We start from the raw sequence: 17,463 nt of genomic DNA on the forward strand, positions 1-17,463 counted from the left end.
TTGTCCTTCTACCCAATATAAGCAGCTGGCTTATGGGGGAAAGGGGGAGAGCAGATTTTCTTGGATGACCTGCTGCTCTACCATACTGCTGGCATTATTGAAATAAACGTTCATACATGATTCAATCTTGTCTCTGCTTAATTGGCTCAAGTAGTGACAGACAGCCCTGATCCATTCATTGTCTGGTTTCACTACAAGTCCCTTGACTCAGACTTATGCATCTCTCCTCTGGTGGTCACTTGATATTTCTTCATCAGCCCTGAAGAATTGTGTGTTCCCTTTCAGCTTCTTGCTGCTGATACCCCTCCAGACAGCCTTGAGCAGAGCCCACAACAACTCAACTCTCACTTGCATGGTTCTTAAGAAACTGTCGCATACATCCTTTGTGCTCATCACAATCTCAGGGAGAATAGGCCACCCCCAACACAGCCCCTCTGTCCTTTCTCGGCCACAGTACTTATTTAGCTTTCTCAGGCATGAGTGAGTCACTGATCCTGTTTCCCCACTCTTAGGAAAAGCATTTATTTCCAAGCTCTTTAGGTGATCTCCTAAAACCCCTCCACAAGCCTTTAGGGAAAAGAGGTACAATTACTTAGGGATAATGGGAGCTCACAATCTGACAGAGTCAAAGGAATCTCTTCTCTCATCTTCTTCACTCTCCACACTTTTTATATATGTTGGATCTGGCCAAGGACTATGAGTCATGAAACAAATTCTCTGAAATTTCCCACAGAACACTTGCACATGGCGAAAACTCATTCTCATTTTGAGAACGAGTAAATGTTTTATTAGCACTTCAGGAATTAGGCCAGGAAGAGTCCGATTTTAAAATCCTACTATGGTCTTAACTCCATTAGGTTTGCAAATATACCTTGTAGCATCAAATACTAAAACATTATAAGAGTTAACATTAGTGTAAGAAAATCTGGTCATAAAATCTGTTCTGCTATATATTTATAGCAGGGTAAGCTGTTTTATTGTAGACAAAATCTTAACTTGTAATCTTTATAGTACCTTCCTTAGAAGTGATCTGAAATTCCATGAGGGCAGGGAACCTGGCTTTCTAATTCAGATCCTACAAAAAACATTTATCAAGCAACTGTTTTATGCCAGGCAAAAAAACCTACCCCCTAAAACAAGCACTTTCATAGAATATATTTTTAATCTTTTAAAAAAGTTTTTAAAAAGCTTTTAAAATTTTATTACTTATTATTATACATATATATTTTATTATACATATATTCGAAAGTTAAAGACATTATTTATAAAAAAAAATTACCTTGGTTTTCTGGCTATGTCTTTGGGCCTCCTAAATAGATCTTCCAAATGTTTATTTCTCTCTTCTAAACTGGAAAAAGAAATAATTCAAATTTAACTAAAATTGACTTTTCTAAACTAATATTTTGTAGATTCATTGGAGGGTTTGAGTAGGTAAATTCAAATGTGATCTAGCTGTCTCCACATCCATCCATCTCACTATATGGGTAATTGGGATTCTTTCAAAGCAACTCACATTTAATCAGTTTTTCTCTTTATAGGTACCAGTGGTGATGAAGGAGAGCAGAAAGCAGTAAACTTATAAAGTGACATTCAGATATTCTTCTCTTTACAGGGTGGGTAGAGAATCGATTACTCTGTATGTGTAAACCCAGCATGATCCTGGCAGCAACCTGTAACAAAATCCCTGAGCAGTGAACTGCTTTGACATGGGGAAATGTGTAAGAGTGTTACAGGAAGGATCACAGCATTCAAGTGGCCTACAAGACATTTACTTGTGTTCTGTTTCTATGGCTTTTAGCAAAAGAGGTAACTAGTGGGTTCCCTTGTGCCCTAGGAGGGAAAATTAAATTAGTCTCCTCCAAAACTCACATTCCCATCCAGGGAGGGTGTATTAGTTCCCTGTGACTGCTGTAACAACAAACTTGGTTGCTTCAAACAACACACATTTATTCTCCCACCGTCTGGAGGTCAGAAATCTGAAATCAGTTTTACTGGGCTGAAATCAAGGTGTCTGCATGGAAATGTCCCTCCGGAGGTTCTAGAGTTGGATTCTTTGCCTTGCTTTTTCCATGTCTGGAGGCTGTCCTCATTTCTGGGCTCATGGCCCCTCATTGCATCTCCTTTTCTCCCCTTTCTTCCATGGCCACATTGCCTTTTTCTATCATCAAATTTATTTCTGCCTCCCTCTTGTAAGAAGAATTATTATTGCATTTAGAGCCTGGGTGGACAATCCAGGATAATCTCTCTATATCAAGATCCTTAATTTAGCCCTAGCCAGTTTGGCTCATGGGATAGAGCATCGGCCTGTGGACTGAAGGGTCCCAGGTTCTATACTGGTTGTGGGCTCAATCTCCAGTAGGGGGCGTGCAGGAGGCAGCCTATCAATAATTCTCTCTCATCATTGATGTTTCTATCTCTCTCTTCCTCTCCCTTCCTCTCTGAAATAAATTTTTTTAAAAAGTCAACCTTAAAAAAAATCTTTAATCAATTTGCAAAGTCTCTTTTGTCATGTAATGGAACAGTAGCAGGTTCCAGATATTAGGATTTGGATATCTTTCAGGGCTATTATTCAGCCTGCCATAGAGGGTAAACAGACCATGGAGAACAGGAAATTCTATTGCAAGGGTTATAACCTCAATGCTTATGGGAAAGTCAGGCAAGTATGTGACTAAAGCCAGATAAATTTGGATTAGGACAAACCAGGGATCAGCTCTTGCCAAAGGTTGCCATATGGGAATGTTGCAGCAATGATGTCAGATCTTATTTTTAAATATATTTCTATTTAGCTGCTTCTAAGATCCAAGGCAGATTGTGAAGATGGTGGTGCAGGTAAACACTGGCACTTGCTGCCTCCCACAACCACATCAAAATTACAACTAAAATACAGAACAACCATCATTCAGAACCGCCTGAAATCTGGTTCAATAGAAGTCCTACAACTAGAGCAGTAAAGAAGAAAGTGCATTGAGACTGGTAGAAGGAGCGAAGGTGCAGAATGGGCTGGTCCAACACCCATGTGTGGCATTTCTTTAATTGGAAGGGATATTTCCAAGGCCTCCCATAAGAAGCAGGGGTTCCCAGTCCCACACCAGACCTCCAGCCCAGGGTTCAGAGCTGGGAAGAGAAGGCCCCAAAACTTCGGGCTGTAAAAACCAGCAGGGATTTTGGCTGAGTGAGTGACATGAGAGGCTGCTGGAGTCTCAGGTATTCTTCTTAAAGGCCCACATATGAAGTTGTATGGTCCTGCTTTCTCTGAGTTCTGTGCTGTGCAGTGGCTTTGGGGCAATTCAGGGACATATGGGGAGGAACTGGATTGTCTGGCATCAGGGCAGGAACTCAGGGGCAGCTTTCTCCCAGACAGGGCTGCTTGCAAGGGTCATTGTTCCTATGCTGGGATCTCCCACATCACAGAGCTGACTGGAAGCCATATCTGAGTTTCCATCAGCATGGCCCACACTGTTCGCTCGGCCCTGAGGACCCACCCCATCCAATTTGCAGCCCCTCCCAAGCTGTTTGCAGCTGCTTTTCCATATGAATGGCCTGTCCTGGCTCAGACTGCAGACTTTGCTAAAATCTCTTAAACAAGCAGCAGCTGGAGGCAGTATACCCCAAACCTATCAAAAAAAAAAAAAAAAAAAAAAAGCCCAAGACCCAGCACTAGCACCAGTCTTCCTTGTTTCACAGCTAGGCCTCACCTGGGCACTTCCTAGCCCAATACAAATAGCAGCCATCTGCAGATATAGCTGTAACTCCTGCTCAGTGTCCCCAGGCAGTGGCTGACTTTGCACCTCCTGGGAGGCCCCAAAGCCAGTAAACCCAGTGGACAACTTCAGACCATACCAGATTACAACTCTATACATCCACAAGTGACACACTCAAGGGGCAGACTCAGTGAACACCAAAGCCCTGCTCCATAGGAGTGTCTCCTGAACAGCAGCTCTTCCATTGTAGACACAACTGCTCCTCCCAGCCAATTGACATGTAGGCCAATTCCTCCCAGTGAAACCAACTGCAATCAAGGCTCAACAAGACAGTGCACAAAGCCCACACAGGGATGCACCAAGAGTGCCCAGCTCCGGTGACTAGGGAGGCTGAGCCACTAGGCCCTACAGGACACTTATTACACAAGGCCACTCTACCAATTCTAGGAGCCATGACAGCTCTATCTAACACATAGAAACAAACATAGGGAAGCAGTCAAAATGCAGAGATAAAGAAACATGTTACAAATGAAAGAAATGCAGGCAAGCAAGCTACTGGATACAGAGTTCAAATATATGCTTATAAGGTTATTCAGGATATTAATGAGAGCTTCAAGAGGTTTCATGAGACCTTCAAGGGACTTAGTGAGACTTTCAAGGATCTTAGTGAGAATGTCAAAGACATAATAAAAGACCAGTCAGAAATTAAGCATACACTAAGTGAAATAAAGAATTATTTATAGAGATTCATCAGTAGAGGATTCTGAGAATCAAACCAATGATTTGGAGTATGAGGAAGCAAAAAACACCCAATCAGAAGAGCAAAAAGAAAAAAGAACCCAAAAATATGAAGATAGTGTAAGGAGCCTCTGGGACAACTTCAAGCATACCAACATTCACATTATGGGGGTTCCAGAAGGAGAAGAAAGAGAACAAGATAATTGAAAACCTATTTGAAGAAATAGTGAGAGAAAACTTCCCTAACTTGGTGAAAGAAATAGACTTACAAGTCCAGGAAGCACAGAGAATCACAAACAAAAGGGACCCAAAGAGGCCCACAATGAAAATGCCAAGTGTTAAAGACAAAGAGAGAATCTTAAAAGTAGCAAGAGAAAAGCAGTTAGTTATAAGGAAGCACCCATATGACTGTCAGCTGATTTCTCAACAGAAACTTTGCAGGCCAGAAGGGAGTGGCAAGAAATATTCAAAGTGATAAATAGCAAGGTCCTACAACTAAGATTACTCTACCTATAAAATCTATCATTTATAATTGAAGGTCAGATAAAGAGCTTCACAGACAAGAAAAAGCTAAAGGAGTTCATCGCCACCAAACCAGTACTATATGAAATGTTGAAGAGCATTCTAGAAAAAGAAGGAGAAGGAGAAGGAGAAGGAGAAGGAGAAGGAGAAGAAGAAGAAGAAGAAGAAGAAGAAGAAGAAGAAGAAGAAGAAGAAAATGGCAATCAATACATATCTATCAACAACTGAATCTAAAAATCAAAATAAATGAACAAGAAATCCAATGAACAAAATAAACTGATGAATAAAATAGAATCAGAGGCATGGAAACATAGAACAGACTGATAAAACTCAGAGGAAAGCAGGGGGAAGGGATGGGAAGAAATTAACCAAAGGTCTTATATGCATATATGCATTACCTATGGACACAGACAATAGGGTGGTGAAGACTGGGGTGGGGCGGGGGCGCCACAGGGGCAGGTTAGAAGGGGTCAATGGGCAGAAAAAGGGGACATGTATATTACTTTCAACAATAAAGATTTAATTAAAATAAATACCACATCGATGTGAGAGACACTTCGACTGGTTGCCTCCTGTATGTGCCCGGACTGGGGCTGGGAATCGAACCCACAACCCTTCAGTTCGTGGGTGACACTCTAACCATTGAGCCAAACCAGCCAGGGCATGGGGATGCTTAAGCTCTAGAAATAGCCAGCTCAGTATAGATGAAATCGGAGGAAGGATCAAGGAAAAGCATATCAGAAATGAGGGTAATAAATAAGTGGAAAAATTTTGCAGAATTTAAAAACACCAATTCGGGCCCGGCCAGCATGGCTCAGTGGTTGAGCATTAACCTATGAACCAGGAGGTCCAGGTTTGATTCCCAGTCAGGGCACATGCCTCAGTTTCAGGCTCAATCCCCAGTGTGGGGCGTGCAGGAGGCAGCCAATCAATGATTCTCTCTCATCATTGATGTTTCTACCTCTCTCTCCCTTCCCTTCCTCTCTGAAATCAATAAAAATCCTATATAATAAAGAGCTAATATGCAAATGGTCATCCTGCCCTCACACAATCATACCAAAACTGCTCAGACACTCAACACTGGGGAGAGAGGAATGGGGACTAGCCAGGCTGTGGCCCAGGAGAGGTTCAAGCGGCCCACCCCATGGTCCAGGTGCCAGTGGCTGCACCTGCCCCTGCACCCTGGGAGAGGGACAAGACACCTGCCCTGTGGTCCCGGGCGCCTGCGGCTTCGGCCCAGGTGAAGCCACCCACCCACGGTCCCCTGTGGCTGCAGCCAGCCCAGGCGAAGCCAGCCCGGGTCCTGGGTGCCTGCGACTGGCCAGAGGGAGGGAAGCCCAGGTCCTGGGTGCCTGTGACCGGCCAGAGGAGGGAATCCTGGGTCCTGGGTGCGGGGTGAGGCAGAGGCAGTTAGGAGTGATCAGGCCAGCAGGAGAGCAGTTAGGGACGATCAGGCAGGCAGGCAGAGGTGGTTAGGGGTGATCAGGCAGGCAAGCAGGCAGACGGGTTAGGGATGATCAGGCAGGCAGGCAGGCGAGCGGTTAGGAGCCAGCAGTCCCAGATTGCGAGAGGCAGTAGGACATCCCCCGAGGGGTCCCGGATTGGAGAGGGTACAGGCCAGGCTGAGGGACCCCCTCCCACCCCCCACCCCACTCCCTACATGAATTGCATGCACCGGGCCTCTAGTATATTATAAAAAACACACACCACCAATTCAGGAGTGTTTTAAGCTAAATCTCATTCTAATGAGAAAGTTTATTTGGTACTTGGTATATGTATATATGTCTCATTTGGTATACATTCAAAAGCTTTCTGTGAATAAATCCTAAGCATTTCATGGTTATTTTATTTGAATGCCATGGCAATATTCTCCAAAAATTTTGGATGTTTCTCACAAATTCCTTCACCCACCCCTCTTCACTCCCTTCCCCGAAATCAAAGTGAACTCTGAGAGGAAGATGAAAATCTTGTGATTCAAGTAGTCCAGACATTCAAAGATTAACTAAATTATTGAAAAGTGATCTTAATTTATAAAATTACACATTTTTCTTCTCTCTAAGAGTCTAAGGAAAAATAAATTTAGCAAGCCAGAGAGCAAAATAAAATATCAGTAAATGTTTACAAAATTAAAAGTTAAGCTTTTTCAACTTACTGTGCAATCTGGGAGTGAGATATCTTGAGCCGTTGGTCAGCACATTCAATGATTTCTTCATATGATGTAACCTTGAAAAAATAAGCTAAAAAATTTATTCTTTGATAAATTCTAGAATTTTTATTTAAAAATTTTTTAATCTCTACAAGTTGAGGTTCAATTATATGACACCTGGCAATGAAAGTCTTACAATAAGCAAAACATCTTCCTTATATTTTGAAAACAGAAATAGAAATGGAATTATAATATGTCTATTCATCATGCAGAAAGTGAAGTGTCAAAAAATGGACAACTGTAATGAGTCAACTATGATACAGCTGTCTTTCTGACAAATGGTGTATTATCAATCAAGGGATATAATCCATTTGGTTAAAGTTAATGCAGTTTTTAAAAGAGATTTTATTTACAGTGTATTAAGATATAATTCACATAGCACACAATTGACCCACTCAAAGGCTTTCATGTATTCACAAATGTGTACATTCATCACAACAATCAATTAGAAAACATTCTCATTAGCCCACAAAGAAAACCTCATATCCCTTAGTTGTCACTCTTCACTCCCCTCCATTCCTCCAGCCCTGGGCAACCACTAATCTACTTTCTGTCATAGATTTTCCTATTCTGGATTTTTCATATAAATGGAAAAACATAACACGTGACTGGCGGGGAGCAGAAAATGGCAGCAGAATAGACAGACATGTTCCGAGCCTTGTCCCCGGAGCAGAAAGAAAGAACAGCTGAGGGTCGCACGGGGAGTGTTTGTTGGCAAGTTAAGGGACAGCTAAACTCCAGGAGAAGGTGGGGGACTGCTGGACGGGGTTCCCCTGACTGGGCTGTCCCCACTGCTGCTGAGTCCCCTCCTGGAGCTACGGGCTCAGACGCGGAGACCGCGCCATCTTAAAGGGGAAAGTGGATCTTAGCAGAAGCCTGAAAATCCACAACTGCGGCAACCACCGAACAGCTGTGAGCCCCAGAACACCGGTCCCAAGTTGGCGCAAACACGCGGATTCAAAGGAGCTCTTCACTCCACTACGGAAAGGAGAGAGAGAACTACATAACCAGATATCTGGAGAAGAGAGGCCATGGGGAGACAAAGAAACAGCCCGCATATGAAAGAAAAGCAGGCATCACCAGAAAAGGAAGTAAACGAAATAGAGGCAAGCAACCTATCAGAGAAAGAATTCAGAGAAATGGTCATAAGGTGGCTGAAAAGAATGAAAGACAAATTCGACAATATGAGTAAGAACCAAGAGGAAATGAAGAAGAACCAAGAAGAAATGAAAAATGACAACGCTGCTGTAAAGAACTCAATAGAAAGCGTCAAGAATAGACTAGAAGAAGCAGAGGACTGCATCAGTGAGCTAGAAGACAAGATGGGAAAAAATACCCAAGTAGAGCAGCTTTTAGAAAAAAAAAAATTAAAAAGCAGGAGGAGAGTCTAAGGGAACTTTGGGACAACACGAAACAAAACAACATCCGCATAATAGGGGTTCCAGAAGGAGAGGAAACTGAGCAAGGAATAGAAAACCTGTTTGAAGAAATAATAACAGAAAACTTCCCTGATATAGGGAAGAAAAAACCCACACAAATCCAAGAAGCTCACAGAGTCCCAAGCAAAATGAACCCCAAAAGACTGAAGCCAAGGCACATTATAATTAAATTGGCAAACACCAACGACAAAATAAGAATATTAAAAGTGGCCAGAGAGAGACAGAAAGTTACATACAAAGGAACCCCCAACAGACTAGCAACTGATTTCTCAACAGAAACTCATCAGGCCAGAAGGAAATGGAATGAAATATACAAAATCATGCAAGGGAAGGGTCTGAATCCAAGAATACTGTACCCAGCAAGGCTATCAATCAAAATTGAAGGTGAAGTCAGGAGCTTCACAGACAAAAAAGGACTAAGGTAATTTATTACCACCAAACCAGCAATGCAAGAAATGCTAAAGGATCTGCTGTAAAAAAAAAAAAAAAAAAGAAAAAAAGAAATAGGAAACGAAGAAGGGACACAGCGGTAAAGAATAAAAATGGAGACAAATAAGCACCTTTCAATAATAACTTTAAATGTAAATGGATTAAATGCCCCAATCAAAAGACACAGGGTAACAGATTGGATAAGAAAACAAGACCCATATATCTGCTGTTTACAAGAAACCCACCTCAGAAAAAAAGACGCACACAGACTGAGGGTGAAGGGATGGAAAAAGGTTTTCCAGGAAAATGGAAATGAAAAAAAAAGCTGGGGTAGCAATACTTATATCTGACAAATTAGATCTCAAAGTGAAGGACATAACAAGAGATAAGGAAGGCCATTCATAATACTAAAGGGAGCAATCCAACAAGAAGAAATAACTCTGGTAAACATGTACGCACCCAATACAGGAGCACCCAAATACATAAAAAAAAAAAAAACTCCTGGAGGATATCAAGGGAGAGATTGACAGCAATACAATTATAGTAGGAGACTTCAATACCCCACTATCACCATTGGACAAATCCTCTAAACAAAAAATCAGCAAAGAAACATCAATCCTAAATGACTCACTAGACCAGATGGAATTAATCGACATCTTCAGAACATTTCACCCCAAAGCCACAGAATATACATTCTTCTCAAGTGCACATGGGACATTTTCAAAGATAGACCATATGTTAGGACATAGGCAAAGTCTCTCCAAATTCAAGAAGATAGAAATCATATCAAGCTTCTTCTCAGATCACAGTGGCATAAAACTGGAAATCAACGACAATAAAAACAATCCAAAGAAATCAAACACATGGAGACTAAACAGCATGCTATTAAACAATGACTGGGTTACCAGAGAGATCAAGGAAGAAATAAAAAACATCATGGCAACAAATGACAATGAAAACACAACAATCCAAAATCTATGGGACACAGTGAAAGCAGTCTTGAGAGGGAAGTTCATAGCTCTACAAGCCTACTGCAAAAAACAAGAAACAATGATAATAAATTACCTAACCCTACAACTCAAAGAGTTAGAAAAAGAGCAACAAGAAAAGCCCAGTGTAAGCAAAAGGAAGGAAATAATAAAGATCAGAGCGGAGATAAACGACATAGAGACCAAAGAAACAATACAAAAGATCAACAAAACCAAGAGCTAGTTCTTTGAAAGGATAAACAAGATTGATGAACCTCTAGCCAGGCTCACCAAGAAGCAAAGATAGAGGACCCAAATAAACAAAATCAGAAATGAAAGAGGTGAAATAACAACAGACCCTGCTGAAATACAAAGGATTGTTAAAAAATACTAGGAACAACTCTATTCCAACAAACTGGACAACCTGGAGGAAATGAACATATTCCTAGAAAAATATAACCTTCCAAAACTCAATCAGGAAGAATCTAAACAGCTCAATAGGTCAGTAACTATGGAAGAAATTGAAGCCGTCATCAAAAAGCTTCTGGCAAACAAAAGCCTGGGGCCAGACGGCTTCACAGGAGAGTTTTACCAAACATTCAAGGAAGAACTAAAACCTATCCTCCTCAAACTATTCCAAAAAATTCAAGAGGAAGGAACACTTCCAAGCTCCTTCTATGAAGCCAGCATCACCCTAATACCAAAACCAGATAAAGACAACACAATGAAAGAGAATTACAGGCCAATACCCCTCATGTATATAGATGCCAAAATCCTTAACAAAATTCTAGCAAATCGGCTCCAGCAGTACATCAGAAAGATCATACACCAGGACCAAGTAGGATTTATCCCAGGAATGCAAGGATGGTACAATATCCACAAATCAATAAACGTGATACATCACATAAACAAATTGAGAGATAAAAATCACAGTCATATCAATTGATGCAGAAAAAGCATTTGACAAAATCCAACACCCTTTCTTGATAAAAACAGCCTGGTACTGGCACAAGAACAGACATATAGATCAATGGAATAGAATAGAGAATCCAGTTATCGACCCAAACCACTATGCTCAATTAATATTTGACAAAGGAGGCATGAACATACAATAGAGTCAAGACAGTCTCTTCAATAAATGGTGTTGGGAAAATTGGACAGATACATGCAAAAAAATGAAACTAGATCACCAACTTACACCATACACAAAAATAAACTCAAAATGGATACAGGACTTAAACATAAGATGGGAAACCATAAGAATAGTAGCGGAATCCACAGGCAGCAAAATCTCAGACATATGCCGAAAGAACTTCTTCACTGATACTGCCCCTAGGGCAATGGAAGCTAAAGAGAAAATAAACAAATGGGACTACATCAAAATAAAAAGCTTTTCACAGCAAAAGAAACCATCAACAAAACAACAAGAAAGCCCACTGTATGGGAGAACATATTTACAAATGTTATCACTGATAAAGGTTTAATCTCCAACATCTACAGGCAGCTTATACAATTTAATAAAAGGAAGATAAATGATCCAATAAAAAAATGGGCAACGGACCTAAATAGAATCTTTTTGAAAGAAGACAGAAGGAAGGCCAAGAGACATATGAAAACATGCTCAAAGTCACTAATTATCTGAGAGATGCAAATCAAAACGACAATGCGGTACCATCTCACACCTGTCAGAATGGCTATCATCAACAAATCAACAAACGACAAGTGTTGGTGAACATGCGGAGAAAAAAGGAACCCTCGTGCACTGTTGGTAGGAATGCAGACTGGTGCAGCCACTGTGGAGAACAGTATGGAGTTTCCTCAAAAAACTGAAAATGGAACTCCGATTTGACCCAGTAATCCCACTCCTAGGAATATATCCTAAGAAACTAGAAATACCAATCGGAAAGGATATATGCACCCCTATGTTCATAGCAGCACAATTTACAATAGCTAAGATTTGGAAACAGCCTAGGTGCCCGTCAGCAGATGACTGGATCAGAAAACTATGGTACATCTACACAATGGAATACTATGCTGCCATAAAAAGAAGGAATTCTTACCATTTGCAGGAACCTGGATGGAATTGGAGAACATTATGCTAAGTGAAATAAGCCAGTCAATGAAAGAAAAATACCACATGATCTCACTCATTTGTGGATAATAAAAAACTTTATAAACTGATGAACTAAAAGATAGATACAGACTGTCAAATTACAGCGGGAAGGTTAGGGAGAGGTAGGGGAGATAAGAGATCAACCGAAGGACTTATATGCATGCATATAAGAATAATGAACGGATGCAAAACATTGGGGGGTGAGGGCATTTATGGGAGTGGGGGGAGCAATGGTAAGATATGCACACATATAATACCTTAATTTAAAAAGTGTTAAAAAATAATATGTGACTGGCTTCTTTCACTTTGCATGGTGGTTCAAAAGATCATCTATATTGTAGGACATATCAGTATTTCATTTCCTTTTATTGACAAATAATATTGCACCATATGGATATGCCACATTTTATTCATTCATTCATCATCAGTTGATGGACATTTGAATTATTTCCACTTTTGGCTATTATGAATAATGCTGCTATAAACATTTGTGTACCGTTTTTGTGTGGACATATGTTTTAATTTATCTTGGGCATATACCTAAGAGTAGAATTGCTGGATCATATTGTAAAGTTTTTAAAATATAGAATTGTGTAAAGGAAAAGTCATTTTTTTTACATTCAACATTATTTTATATTAGTTTCAGGTCGAAGGCATAGTAGTTACATCATATACTTTACAAAGTGTTTCCCTGATATTTACAGTGCCCACCTGGCACCATACATAATTATTACAATATTATTGACTATATTCCCTATGCTATCCTTTATATTCCCATGACTGTTTTGTAACTGCCAATGTGTACTTCTCAATTCCTTCATATTTTCCACCCAGTTTCCCACCATCTGTCCCCCTCTGGCAACTATCAGTATGTTCTTTGTTCCTATAAGTCTGTTTCTGTTTTGTGTTTTCATTTATATTGTTCTTTAGATTCCACATATAAGTAAAGTCATGTGGTATCTGTCTTTCTCTGGCTAACTTATTTCACTTACAATAATACCCTCTAGATTTATCTATGCTGTTGCAAATGGTAAAATGTTATTCTTTTTTATTGCTGAGTAATATTCAATTTTACATTTGTATCACAACTTTTTTCCACTCTTTTATTGATGAGCACTTGGGTTGCTTCCATATGTTAATGCAGTTTCTAAAAGGCAAACTAGAACACTGATTTGGCAAGATTTAAAATTTACCCTCAAAATGAAATAGCAATATTAAGAACTGAAGTTGCTGACAGCAGAAGGATAGATACACACAACGTTCTTTTGCTAACTTTCAGCTAAAAGGCTAATGGGGATGTTTTATAATGTCATTACGAAATAAAAGGAAATCAATATAATTGTGTTGTATCCCTCAGACCCTTTCTAGCTCCAACATTCTATTATTTTAATATTTGGCATAGTTTTTAAAAGACAAATTTCTGTAAGAAAATTTGTACCTTATTTATTAAGTTGCCTAAATGTCTTTGATACTTGTCATTTTCTTCAATGAGTCTGGTGCAGTGGTCTTCTTTTGACTCTAGAAGATTTCCCAATTTTGCAATCTATAGAGAAACATAAGTAAAAATATTAACGTGAAAACAACCATAAAAGTATGAATGCTAAGAACAAATGGGAATGTGAGCTATACTTTATTCAAATATTCTCTCAAACTGAGTTGTATCAGAGGTGAATCAAGAGATGGCTATAAACCAACACAGACAACAGTATGGTGATTATTGGAGGGAGAGGAGAGTGGTGGGGAGCTAGGAAAGGGTAAAGGGAGTCAAATATATGGTAACAGAAGGAGACTTGATTTTGGGTGGTGAACACACAATGCAATATACAGATGATTTACTATAGAATTGTACACTTGAAACCTATATAATTGTATTAACCAGTGTCACCCTAATTTAATAAAGTTTTTTTTTAAAAAAGAGAGATGCTATGAACCAGATTCTAGTTAGAATACATCTAAAATAGACGAGCAGAAATGTTTCAGCTTTTCTCCAATTTAACACTATTTAACAGCTTTGCAAATAATTAAACACCTGTTGGTGAATACTTATTAGCCCCAAATCTTCACTACCTTCTTTCCAGATGTAACCACTAGAAAGTAAAGCACTGATGATGTGCTTGATGATGCCTTTTCAGGTTTGATAAATATTCTCACTTGCTTAAAAAAAATGACTGCTGATTTTTTAAAAAAGGTTGTATGTCATATTCTGAACTATCATCCACTTTTTATTTGCAGAAAAACCGTTAAAAATTAAAAACTGTATTCTAATACTGACATCTAAGATTAATTATCAGGGAAGGGTGTTCACAAATTACCTTAGCAGTTACCTTAATTTTCAAAGCAATTACAGAAGAAAAATGACAGAAATGCTTCCATTAAGTACAACATTAAGAATGGCCATAAAAATAAAAATAAAAAGAATGGACATCAATCTTCTAATGTTTTAAATATGCTTACCTGTCTGTAGTGAAATACTTAAGGAAGCAAAGCAAATATGCTGCAGAAGTAGCAATTGTTTTTTTTTCTTTCTTATGTAAATGAAGCAACTGGATGATTTCAAATCAGTGGTGCTACTCATCTGACTGCTTGCCTTATTTCAGGTAGGGAGTATAGATATCATTACTTCAATTTAACAGATGAAACCAAGGTGAAGAGAATTTAAAAGATTTTGAAAGGATATATCTAGAAGTGGAAAATATTTATCACCAATTAGCATAAGGCCTTTTCTATTGTGTGCCTTTGCATTGCATCTCCTCACTCCTAGAGGGTGGCATTCCACTCTGAGCTTCACACAACTCATGATGCTTTACTGAAGCAACATAGAATTCCTCCTTGTCTGCTTTCCATTATAGACTTCCTGGCATATTTTTAATTTCTTTAATGGTTTTCCAGATCAAAAGTAATAACTCTTATAAGACCTCAGATTAAAGAAAGAAGAGCAAAATGTCTTAAATAATATTTATTTTTTAGATAAAGGGATAGCTCTGTAAAAGTTTTTAGATTATAATGAAAAGGAATCTAAAATTTTGTTTCTGCTAGAGTATAAAGTTCAACCACTTTAAGAATATAATGGACATACAATAAACTGTACATTTTAAAGAGTACAATTTGTAAGTTGTTTTTAAAATATATATATATATATATATTTATTGATTACAGAGAGGAAGAGAGAGAGAAACATCAATGATGAGAGAGAATCATTGATCAGCTGCCTCCTGCACGCCTCACATGGGATCGAGCCCACAATCTGGGCATGTGCCCTGACTGGGAATCGAACTGTGACCTCCTCGTTCAAAGGTTGACGTCCAACCACCGAGCCATGCTGGCCAGGCTAATTTGATAAGTTTTGCATATATATGTAACTATGAAACCATCACCACAATCAAGATAGTGAACTTATCCATCACTGCCCCTCCCACCAAAGTTTCCTATTGCTTCTTGGTAATCCCTCCTCCTGCCAGCCTGACACCCACACTCTATGCTAGCCCAGGCAAATGCTGATCTGCTGTCTGTCACCATTGATTAGTTTGTATTTTCTAGAGTTTTATATAATGGGACTGAACAGTATTTACTCTTGTCTGGGTCTTTCACTCAGCATAATTATTTTGAGATTCATCTAGATTGCTTGTGTATTAGTAGTTCATACTTTTTAAAAAAATTAATGAGGACCGGCTGGCATGGCTCAGTGGTTGAGCATCGACCTATGAACCAGGAGGTAACAGTTTGATTCCCAGTCAGGGCACATGCCCAGGTTGCAGGCTCAATCCCTGGTGGGAGGCATGCAGGAGGCAGCTGATCAATGATTCTCTTATCATTGATGTTTCTATCTCTCTCCCCCTCTCCCTTCCTCTCTGAAATCAATAAAAATATATATTAAAAAATTAATGAGTATGTCATTGTATGTTTATCCACTCATCTGTATTAGACATTTGCATTCCCTTCAGTTTTTGGCTATTACAAATAACACTGCTAGGAACTTGCATGTACAACTCTGTGTAAACATATGCTTTTATTTCTCTTGGGTAAATACCTAGGAGTAGAATAATGGCAGATGTATGTTTAACATTTTAAGAATCTGCCAAAATATTATCGAAAGTGTTTGTAGTAGTTTATACTCCCTTTAGCAGTGTATGAGAGTTGCAATTGCTTCATATGGTTTGATCAGTCTTTTTTTTTTTTTTAGATCAGGAGGTGAAAGGTTAAGCATAAACATCCATAGGGTTGAAGCTAGAGAGGAGCTCTCACACCCTCCTCCAGGATCTGGATTCTACTGAGACTGGCTATTGCCCCAAACATTCCTTCCAGCTTTTCACTCAACTGGAGCACCTGCTTTCCATCCCAAGTTAACATCTTCCTCTGTACCTCATGGGGTTTCACTCACTGATCAAACTGTGATATTTGTTATCCACTCTCCCAGGTACTCATTCCTCAACTATGGCCCCTTCATAGTACCCCCCTCCCCCACTCCCTCCCCCCCCCGTTCCCCCAAAAAATCCCAGGAATGTATTTTGTACCATCTTTTAAAAAAATCTTTTGCCACCATCACTTATTTCTTCCCCTCCCCCTACAACCACCAACAACCTATTCTCTGTATCTGAGCTTGGTTTTGTTGTTGTTTTTAGATTCCTCATATAAGAGAAATCATATGGCATTTATCTTTCTGTCTGACTTATTTCACTTAGCATAATGACCTTGTGGATCACATGGTAGTTCTATTGTAAAATTTTGAGGAATCTTCATACTGTTTTCCATAGTGGCTGCACCAATTTACATTCCTATCAACAATGTAAAAGGATTCCCTTTGCTCTACATCCTTGACAACACTTGTTTCCTGCCTTTAAAAAAATTATCTTTATTGTTGAAAGTATTACAGATGTCCCCATTTCCCCCCATTGTCCTGTTTTAAAAATCATGCCCTAGCTGATTTGGCTCAGTGGATAGAGCGTCGGCCTGTGGGTTGAAGGGTCCTGGGTTCGATTCTGGTCAAGGGCACGTACTTTGGTTGCAGGCTCCTGGCCTTGGTCAAGGGCATGTGGGAGGCAACCAATCGATGTATCTCTCTCACATCGGTGTTTCTCTCTCTCTCCCCCTCTTCCTTCCACTCTCCCTAAAAATCAATGGAAAAAATGTCTTCGGGTGAGGATTTAAAAATAAAATAATAAAAAATCATTATTGTTGAAATTATTACAGATGCCCCACCCCTCCACTGACCCATTCTAGCTGTCCTTTTTTATAACAGCCATTCTAACAGGTGTGAGGTGATATCTCATTGTGGTTTTGATTTGCATTTTCCTGAAGATTAATGATGTTGAATATCTTTTCATGTATCTGTTAGCCATCTATATGTCTT

At 39.5% G+C, this 17,463-nt stretch overlaps 1 protein-coding gene across 1 annotated transcript in view; it reads right to left on the minus strand.

The window, feature by feature from the left end:
• CAGE1 (cancer antigen 1) overlaps positions 1-17,463 on the minus strand; it is a 63,729-nt gene that overhangs the window by 5,309 nt on the left and 40,957 nt on the right. The window contains exons 9-11 of the mRNA XM_079778064.1: positions 13,555-13,659; positions 7,114-7,184; positions 1,280-1,348 (exon numbers count right to left, since the gene is read on the minus strand). Of these exons, the coding sequence (XP_079634190.1) occupies positions 1,280-1,348; positions 7,114-7,184; positions 13,555-13,659 (245 nt within the window). The remainder of the gene's footprint in view (positions 1-1,279; positions 1,349-7,113; positions 7,185-13,554; positions 13,660-17,463) is intronic.

This window comes from Cnephaeus nilssonii, assembly GCF_951640355.1.
Source record: "Cnephaeus nilssonii genome assembly, chromosome: 7".
Classification (NCBI taxonomy): domain Eukaryota; kingdom Metazoa; phylum Chordata; class Mammalia; order Chiroptera; family Vespertilionidae; genus Cnephaeus; species Cnephaeus nilssonii.